At 40.6% G+C, this 10,301-nt stretch overlaps 1 protein-coding gene across 2 annotated transcripts; it reads right to left on the bottom strand.

Annotated features, from left to right (window-relative positions):
* Nucleotides 1–7,142: 7,142 nt before the first annotated feature.
* On the bottom strand, nt 7,143–9,915 carry LOC124677561 (putative RNA methyltransferase At5g10620). 2 transcript variants are annotated; one of them, XR_006994099.1, is made up of 7 exons: nt 9,758–9,915; nt 9,597–9,637; nt 9,102–9,244; nt 8,507–8,573; nt 8,321–8,398; nt 7,648–7,899; nt 7,143–7,543 (listed from the first exon to the last, which is right to left on the bottom strand). XR_006994099.1 is itself a non-coding variant. In XM_047213543.1 (7 exons), the coding sequence occupies exons 1-7, from the start codon at nt 9,843–9,845 to the stop codon at nt 7,504–7,506; spliced, it is 603 nt and encodes a 200-aa protein (XP_047069499.1). In that variant the 5' UTR covers nt 9,846–9,915; the 3' UTR covers nt 7,143–7,503. The 2 variants fall into 2 exon arrangements, 1 of the variants encoding a protein (XP_047069499.1); XM_047213543.1 differs by having other exon boundaries at nt 7,754–7,899.
* Between the last annotated feature and the right edge of the window lie 386 nt (nt 9,916–10,301).

Below are 10,301 nucleotides of genomic sequence, written 5' to 3'. Positions count from 1 at the left end.
AATCTAAAAAAGGACAAAATACGTCACATGTGTACTGCTATATAGCCCTGTAAAATTTCACTTTTTTGCCGAGACAAAATAAAATGTTTTTTTCAGAACGAAACTCATGTCCAGGGCACATGTTTGAGATCATCTTTGCAATCATTTTATGTTTCGATTTTTGAAACATGTTTTGACATCACAAACCCACTTTTAAAAAAGTGGGTTCACATACACCCAGGTTCACAAAAGTCGGTCTCGGCATTTAGGGGCTCTTATGGAGCACCTCTTTGACTCTAGCTCTTAAAAGCTGTTTAGGGGAATAAGGGATCCTCTTAGGTGTTGGAGTCAAGCACATATAATCCGTATATGTTATATAAAAGCACTGCAGGGTAGCAAAAATAGACGGATGATGGGGATAGGCTAGACATAAAATCGTGAAAGGGGTTGGTACGTGTGTCCCCACATAGGAGTGAGCGGACCAGCCGTGATGGTCGAGGCGTCTCATGGCCTTGGTGGGCATTTAGCCGATTTTACTATTTTTTTTTCACACAGAGGAGCGTTCGTAGTCAAACCACATTTATTATTCTATCAACCTGCTAAAGTTTACAATCACCTATGACTATATTTTTTTCCTTTGCTTGTCATCATTAAATAGTAAAGAGCCTCGCAACCTCATAAGTAAGTAGAAAAGAATCATACCAACAGTTTACTCCTACAATTTCAATAGAAAATACGACGCCTATATGACTCTTTAGCACGCTTGGGCACCAGGCGGTGGACAAACATCTCACGTAGAGCTTAAGCGGAACTCTAGGCAAGGCAACCAAGTCAGGCCGGCAATCTTGCTCATGGGTCTGGGCGCCCATGGACACCCGACCCGAATGGGTAGGGTATGGATCGACTATTTCGCCCATTGGTTATGCCCACGGGTAACCCGATTAGTTATGGGTAGGGTATGGGCATAAGGTTGTGTCCGTGGGTAACCCGATGGGTCGCCCGATTAGTATTCATAATTAAATAAATATATATTCTATATAATAATTAGTCTTTTATTTGATGTAAATACACTTGATACCACACACAAAAGGAAACACTTGGTTGCTAGGTAGCAAGACACTAGACCTAAACGTGTGTTAAGTTTGTTTTGTGCCAAAGCTAGTTCTTAGTTCCTACCGGCCCATGTAAAATACGACATGGCTTCCACGCCTTTCACTGGCACAATGCCTCACTAGCTCCTGAAGTGATTCATGGATCTGTAGTCTTCCAGGTAGTACCACCCCACCAAGAGAAAAATAAATGTAGGGATAGTTGCCTATATAAGGAACCGCAAAACCAAATATCCAAGACTTGAGTGTGATCTGTTTTCGGTTGCCTGAACGGAGTGTCTCCTGCGCGCATGTATTGTAATGGAAAATGTTTTGTAAACGACCTGATGGATTTGCAAAGCAAAGATGGTGCTACTTGATGGGTTGTCTACAGACTCGATGGGTGCCCGATTGGGTCGGGTGACCCGATGGGTGTGGGCATGGGTATGCGCTTAGACCCATGGGCAGGGTCGTGGGCACGAACCTCGCCCATTTGTTAAATGGGCATGGGTCTGAGAGAGGTCGACCCGGTCAAACCCGACCCGATTGCCAGCCTTACAACCAAGAAATTGTTTTCTCCAATAAAATAATCATGACACATTTCAATGATGAGCCAAATGAACCATATTCTAACGATAGTTTTTATTAATTTTCTCATCTACACACTCTAAATTAATTTTTTTCACATATAATAACTCATATACATATTTAAAAGAATACTATATGCCCGCCTAGGCTGAGCCTAGGACGCTTAAGCCCCGCCTAGGCACAAGGCGAATGTCGACTGCATACACCTAGCGCATCTTCCAACCTTGATAAATATTAACTAGATATATACTAGAAACATTGATTAAAATATCTATTAGATCATATGACTTTTGATATCTTTACCATAATGGCGTAAACACTATATAATTTATGAAATTGTTAGAAACATAATTAAAGATGAAACTTCTGTAAAATACAAATCAAAATTTAGAACACCACAAGTTTATATGAAGATATGAATTAGAAATGGATAATGAAGGACACTAACAAACATTTAGCAACATTGATACGTTGTTAACTATGGAAAATAAATAATATAAAACTATATTTGTTAACAATGTAGCACTCATTTTTTTTAAAAAAATATAATAGTTCGGTACAAATTGTTACCGAAAAATTTGCGGTTCGTATTGGGCATTACTAGGTTTCTAATTCATGGAAAGCAAACACAAATAGAGAGTTGGTGAAAGGTTGAGCATAGCTTGCATCATGCGAATGATGGGATGAAGTCGTTATTTGAAAAGTTTATCGTACAAGCACACACATAGAAACGATAGTTCCAATGGGACAAGGATGGCTAATAATCATGGCTCACACTATGGTCTTCAAGCACTGATGGCCGAGGCAGATGTAGAGTAGATAGTACAAATGATAGATATTATGTTCGAGGCCTGCAAAACCCCTCCTGATTTAGAGTTGGCAAATATTGAACCAGATAAAGAGGAGACTTTTGGGAGGTGGATGTTGTATTCAGAGAAGACGTGTAGTTGGTTACACCATCCATAAACAAGTCAGAAAATTCTGATTAAGGGAGCCTATTATTATCGAAGCGTTAATTCCACACAAAAAAACATATTTTCGGCATTTCTTTTCTTCTTTAGTGGAAAATAATAGCATCAAACATAGAGCATTTAAGTGTTAGAGTTTAAGAATCAATCACAAGTTCACCATCCATGACTGTTGATATTAAGTTGAGTTATGTGATATGGTCACGTGCTCTATAGAATGTAGTCTTGATTTCAGGATAATGATTTTAGTTCAACGGCTTTTGACAGAATGCACTATGTGTAACCAACTTCTCCCTCCAACAACATTCTATCTGGGTTGTAGTCATGGTGAAGTGGGCTGAGACTGAGATTCAAACCAATTGATTAATCCTCCTTATTAGGACATGGGGGAGATATAGAACCTCCCTCGAGAGGCTTGTTTCCCTGTAACTATGTCATTAACCCAACTTGGGGAGAGGTCGAAGAAACCAAACCTTAGAGCTCGATGGCTAAGATCATCTTGATTGCTAACTTTGTTATTGCAGCCGGGAATCCTCCTGTTATAGCAAGATTTAGAGGTCAGAGATGTTCTATCTATAAAGCGTATCATGTAATCTACCTATAATTTTAGTTGCCCGGTATGGTGAGTGATGATTTGGCTCTTGGGTGCAAATGCTCCTTTTATATATATTGAAATGTGTCGTTGGTACATCTCCATCTCCACTACTCTCCACTACTTATGAAAGCAAGAAGTTTGTGGGAAAATTAAATCTGGATCGTTCATATGGCTTGATCAAATGGACCAGAAAGCCCCGTTCTCCCCCACCGCTCTCTCTGTTTTCGTGGATCATGGCCACTCCGCGGTTGGAAGAAAATTTTCGCAGCACCGTTTCCTCAATTAACTGCACCCCCAAAATCACGGCGATTGATTGCACGCCATATTTCGTCCGATAATCCTACACCTACAGATTGCACTTACGGAATAGGCTAACGTGGCCACGTTCATTACAACTGATTTGGTGTGGTTGATCCAAAAAATGCGGATGCCAACCTATGGTTGATTGCCATGCATCTCAGTCCTAATCCGTACGAAATTGTGCCCGTAAGTGTAGCATTACTCCTATTTGATCCGGCGCTCACCTACTGACCGCCGCTAATGGGACACGCTCGGATTAAACGCCGCAAAGTAGTTCGAGTTTTCTGCATCATCACTTCCATCGAGGTATTCGATTCCTCCGCTTTGACTCAATCCGTATCATGAGCAATGTTGTCAACTCGCCATTCAAGTTCATCTTGGACTCTTGGTGGACATCGTGCTTATTTTGATTCAGGACATAAGGTAAAATCTCAACCTTATTGTCCTTTGTTAACCGTGAGTATTATCTCTGATCTGAATCTCCATCTGAAGGCAATACAGATTCCACCTTTGACACTATCCAACAACTGCATATCTTCGGTGTTGCCTCGCGTGCTCCCTGTCTTGAGGAACTCACCAAGGTCTGCTTCTCCATACTGAGTATCGCGTGCATGTCTCCTTTAACACATATATATCTGACATCTTTATGTTATACTCCTCTGTCTTCATCAATCTCTGGGTACTGCAGTCTAGGTGTTTGTGCTTTTGCCTCAAAGAACTTACTATTTTTAAGACTGGACAATAATCTGAACAGCTGGAGTATGTATTCATGATTTGGAGACATTGGTATTGTCTTCCGAAGGTATAGAATTATATGGTATTCAAGTAAATCATTCTTAACACTACGACAAAATTTTGTATTGCACGTAAAGTATGTGTCTCTATTCTTCTAGCGTTGTGAAGATGAGCAAGTACCTGAATGTTTAAACAAATTTCAGAAAATGCTTATTTGTGGTTCAGGTATGTCACGACTCCAATAATAAATAACAGTACTAATATCTACATTTCTAGCTTCTTTCAAATGCTTATAGGTTTTAATTTTTTTATTTGTCCAACCTAAGGCGCATCGCTTCTGCACCATCGGGCTACCGGTGGTGTTTTGTTGTGTAAATCTTACTTTACATACAGTTGTTTGTCCTCAAGATGTAATCTCTTTTGGAAAGTGATACTGTCATATTAGTCATGTTACTTCTATTTTTGTTAGATTGATTATACAGGCAACGGAACATCTACATGTTAATTTGCTACGGGCAACGGAATCTCTACATGTTAATTTGCTAAAGCTAATTCTGCAGATCCAAAGACTTTGGATATACCATATGTCCTCAGAGAAATCATCAAGCAGAAGCTAAATCGGTATAATGTGCTGAACCATAGTTCGTTTTTGACAATCCAGAATGTTGGTCAGGCTCATCTCTATCCACCCATGATGGTAGCAATCATATCTCACTTGTTCTCTTGAATCGTTTTGTATATTGCTACCTCTCCTCTAACAGAAGTTCAGTTTATGTTGTAGCTAGCTAATATCGCTTAGGGCATAAAATTTGCATTTAGACGAAGATGAACAGTTCGTTTGTACAGTTTTTTTCTCCGTTTCCCTCACCAATAGTTACTGTTATAATGAGTTTTGCTACACGAGCAAAAGAAGGGAATCATGTATGCAAACACTATCTTTCCCTTGACTTACGCCCTGCATTGTTGTGAGTGATATAAACAGAAGTAAAATGCCCTGCAAAGTTAGTGTCTTCATACATGATTTTTTTACTGTGAATTTCAGCATTGTGCATGCATCATATTCCAGTCAAATGGACACATGGTTCAGAATTGCTCCAAGTAAAATCCTGACGGTGGCAATTACACTACAGTTTGCTGCACAATGGTAACATTTAACTGTTCTTTTTATGGATTTAATTTTTTCACTCATCATTGTGACATGATATGATATCTGAAGTTGTATTGTGCTAACCTGCTACTACCTTCATTCCAAATTTAAGATATATTGGTAGGATAAAATAGCCTACCAAAACATCTTACAATTTGGAACAAAGATAGTACCTAACATATTTGGGTGTATGTTATTTGTTTAGTTTCTTCAGCTTGTGCTAACCATCCTGTCGACCTTTTCCGATGATATTTAGATATGTTACTAGAGAATTACAAACTCCACTTTGAAGCAGCAGTGCAAGAATTACTAGAGAACTGAAGAAGTATAGCTGGGTGGACGAGGTAGAAGATGACGGAGGCGCAAGCTTAGCAGGTGCAACCGGCAGTTCAGTACGAGCCTACAGAAGTTAACCTCGAAGATTGGCGTAATTGTGTGCTCAGTCGATTGCTGGACAAAAATCGGCTCTCTGGAGTATAGTAGTGCGTCTTTTTTATGTTTTCAGCTTTGCTGTGTTAGACAAGCTATTTTATTGCACATGTATGCGCAGAAGAAGTTTTCCCGACGGATATGTCCGTGCAAAAAGAAGGTATCATGCATATGCTCATTTTCTTTCCGTGTCACATCTGCTTCAAACTAGGGATGAATTATAATATGTTGCAACTAATCAGTATATTGTAACTATATAGATGAAGAATAGGAATCGTGCGTTGCACGTGCAATTTTACTAGTTTTGAAATATCAAAAAAAATCCAAACAAAAAATTCACGTGTTCACCTTCACATGCTACGTGGGCACAAAGTCTTTCCATGAAAAATTGACTTATCGTTTGGGCTGCGCAAAAAAGATAAAATTTGTTGCTAAAAATAAAGCTTTTTGTGAGATATGTTTTGTCTTTTTTACATCAACCATAAAAATATTTATTTCACGAAACTGTATGAAAGCATACAGATTGTTGAGATGTGCATGCACTATTTTTTGTTGAATTTAGTTGACAAATACAAATATGATTTTTGGGTGGAGGGAGCATACACACTGGCAGCCAAATTAAATTTCCGCTCAGTATGATCCTACTAAAATAGGTGAATTTCCATTGAATTTTGCAACTTGTGAGAAAACGAGGTATTCCAGTTCGATGCAGTGTTATTAGTACCAGATTAATGGATGCACATTAATTTACTTCATGTTACATATCTCATTGACCTCCAGTTCATCTTTACCTCTGAATATATGTAGCTGGACACACACAAAAATAGAATGTGCACTTGGATAGAGGTTTGTATTTTGTTTAATGAATTTAGCACATTTTTAAGAATCCAGACTTCAAGTTCGCACCTCTGCAGAATACTATGATCTTCTTATGATTGTATACTTAAGAGTATTAGAGTTCCATGTTCTCCTACTGAGATCAAAAAGGGTTGAACTATGCATTCATGTTACATTGACTGATCTCAACTTTTCTCTTTCCTTCCTAGCTCTTATGTTAGAGGTTGAATATTAACTAGGATAATCAAAATATAGTCATGGCACGAGGACCCCATAGAGGGCCATTTAACTACCCATTGGTTGAATATTGCAATTTTTCATATTCTTTAACTATCGGCAGGGAACATTACCCTTATTATTGAAGGTTGTTGTCATTCTTCTAAGAACATTACCCTTACCAAAACCAGTTATATATATTTATACGAAGATGGAACAAAAAGATTTGATACCCATCTGAAGTGAAAAGTGCAAAGACGGTGTTCTGCCTATTTCATTTTGTTTTAGTCTGCTATACAAAAACCATATTATCAAGATGGCATCGGCTTTGGAAGGTAAGGTTGAAATCAAGTTCACCTAGGCAAACGTAAAATGCACCTCCAAAGCATTCCCAAAATGCCGTGGAGATCACCCACTCAATCTGACCCTACAGTCTGCCTAGGACCGGCAGTACTAGCGTTGTCACCAGTAGTATTGCTCTCTCCGAGGAGCGCCGCCGCCGGTTCCTCTACCAGGTAAGATATTACCGGGCCCTTTGGGCTAGCCTAACGACCACAAACCATACAGAAGCGCCTGTAGCCGCGTGCAGAATGCACCAGATGATGCTACTACAACTCAAATCTAGTGATGATACTTCTGTCCTTTGATTATTGTCCATGCCCTGCAAAATTATGTGTCACTTGATGAATGATTGATTGATACAATTAACAGCAAAAACATTTACTAATGCTGATAAATATTCATGATTATCCGGCGAGACCCTACCCTTTGATTATACAGTTATATCACAGTAGAGTTGCTCCATTGGAATTACCGAAGTATGTTCAAATGTAGAAATGACATTACTGCATTACAAAACCTCATTGTTCACCTGTAGAGCTGCTCCATTAGAACTATTAAAGCGACTTGGTGATTCAAAACCAGTGAGGATAGCCTAATTGTTGCATCCGCCCGCTCTCGTACTTGTACCCCAAGACCATATGGCCCACCAATACAAAATGTGAGCCTTGACGATCCCTAAACATTTGGAGAAACATATTATCCACACGTATGTTCTCCCAAGGAAATTCCAGCAGTGGGAACTTTAAAATCAATTAGTTGACAACCAAACTATATGATATTTTTTTCGATAAAGGGCGTTTTATTAAGGGCAGCCCGGTGCATGAAGCTCCTGCTTTGTGCGGGGTCCGGGGAGGGGTCGGACCACATTGGGTCATTGTACGCAGTCTTTCCTTGTAATTTTGCAAGAGGCTGTTTCCACGACTTGAACCCGTGACCTCGTGGTCACAAGGCAGCAACTCTTACCACTGCGCCAAAGCTCCCGATAAAGGGCATTTTATTACTCAGATAAAATTCAAAGGAGCATACAAGCAGCCTCTACATAGCTAAGATGTACACAGCCGCAACCAAACTATCTGATGAACCAAAGCAAGCATACCGTGCTGCCAGCATCTCCAATCAGATCAGCTATCTGCTCAGACATGACATCCTTCCCGTTTTCATCCAACACAACAACCTAATCATGCAGACTAACATCAGAAGCAAAATTTTCTTACTTATAGAGATTAACCTAATGAATGGTGAAGTATTTATCAGTTAAAAACAATAGGATACTGAAACATACAAAATCTTCAGCCTTGAGCTGCTGCATCATAGACACGTCTTCCGCTTCGATTTGCACCTTAACGTCACTGAAAAGTGAAAATACAAGGATACCCGAGGCCATCATCAACAATCGACTTCATCAGGAACAATTTATGAAACATGTCACAGCAGCAGCCAAATAAGAACTTCCCATTTTCTGACGACGCGTAGAAAGGAAATAATATAACGATAGCATGCATATAGGTTTCTACCCAGCAGTGCAACCTGAGGTTGGGTGGTTAGGAGAGTGGTTGTACCCCCAGCCCACCAGAGTTCAAACCCCAGGTTTGACATCTGTGTGTCTCATAAAGGCGGAATATTCATTCAGTGGGAGGCGACGTTCCCGTCGACAGTGGGGCGCCTGTGGTGACTTCGTCAATTTCAAGATCCAATCCGCCGGCTCAGTCTTCCGGAGGTGCTCATAGGGGTAGGGGTGTGCGTGTGTGCGTTCATAGGGGTGAGTGTATGCGCGTGTATGTGAGCGTCTGCGTTTGTACTGTGTTTCTCAAAAAAAAAAATAGCCTGAGGGGGTTTACTGATCATTATCTTCGTAGCATCACACAGTATTGTCCTACCTTGTAAGTTTTGGGTTGGATTTGATAAGGGTGTCTTCAACGGCGCAGTAGTGACCAAGCTTCTCCTTGTATTCTTCAACAAGAAGTTGCGTCCCTTGAGATCTCTTCTTGCCGACTGTTATCACACGCATAGGCATCGTTCTCTACAGGCATAGGCCAACAGAGTCAAAACTAGACCTGACCACACACATTCGGCCAATATACCAGCTACACAACACGGCACTTATATCTACATTTAAGACAAAGGTATCATGGACCGTCGATAGGTTCACAATCATAAGATGATATACTACAGTCTACAGATTACAAAATGTTTATCTCTGAATTCTGAAAGCATTTTCGTTTTTGGTTGCCTCCTGTTGAAGGTAAGCGCAGCATGAATAATCAGAGTATGACTGCAGGTACCACCGGAGAAAGAAAAATGCAAAATCGTGTGATTTTCCTTAAGGATAAACGAACATATAACAACAATGACAGGCTGTTCGAGGTCCTTACCACAGATTGTCCCGTGTACTTGGACCTCCTGCCTCGGGGAGCTGAAGAACAACCGAGAACAGCAGATATTAGAGAAAATTATAAAGATATGGTAAGATTCTGGGGACAGCTAAACTCGAGAAGGAGCAAAACGGGAAATGGAAGAGGGGTTGAGGTTGTACTAGGAGGAGGACGACGACCGGGCGCACCCCTGTTCTTGCTGGGGGAAGGGTTGAGCCCGCAGCGGCAGGTCCATGGGAAGACCCCCATCGAGGACACGGAAGGGCGGGAGAGAGAGGCTTGCGAAGTGGTGGCGGGTGACTGGTTGGATGGGGTGCACGCCGCCGTCTGCTGGGAAGAAGAAACCAGTTCAGAAAGGCGTCTTCCTGTGGTAAAAACGTACTTCTGGCGTCTCGTGTAGTGGCAGTGACAGACTGACAGTGTCGACTCCACTTGGAGACAAAAGTATAAGAGGTCCTCGAGATTTATGTATATCAAATAAAATTCAAACATATATTTCTTTTAAAAATACGATTCGAAATTCAAAACAACAGTCTCCTGCGCAGAAATCCTAACACTATCATCAGTGCATCCTGCGCAGAAATCCTAACTCCAGAAACACCTTCGTTCAGATCCACAAGAGAAGTCTGCTACTTCAGGTTGATTTTTTTTTTTAGAACACAGTACAACGCAGACGCTCACAAACACGCACGTACAAACACCCCT

The sequence above is a fragment of the Lolium rigidum genome, chromosome 7 (assembly GCF_022539505.1).
Source record: "Lolium rigidum isolate FL_2022 chromosome 7, APGP_CSIRO_Lrig_0.1, whole genome shotgun sequence".
Lineage (NCBI taxonomy): Eukaryota > Viridiplantae > Streptophyta > Magnoliopsida > Poales > Poaceae > Lolium > Lolium rigidum.
This window is presented reverse-complemented; position numbering and strand designations above follow the sequence as displayed.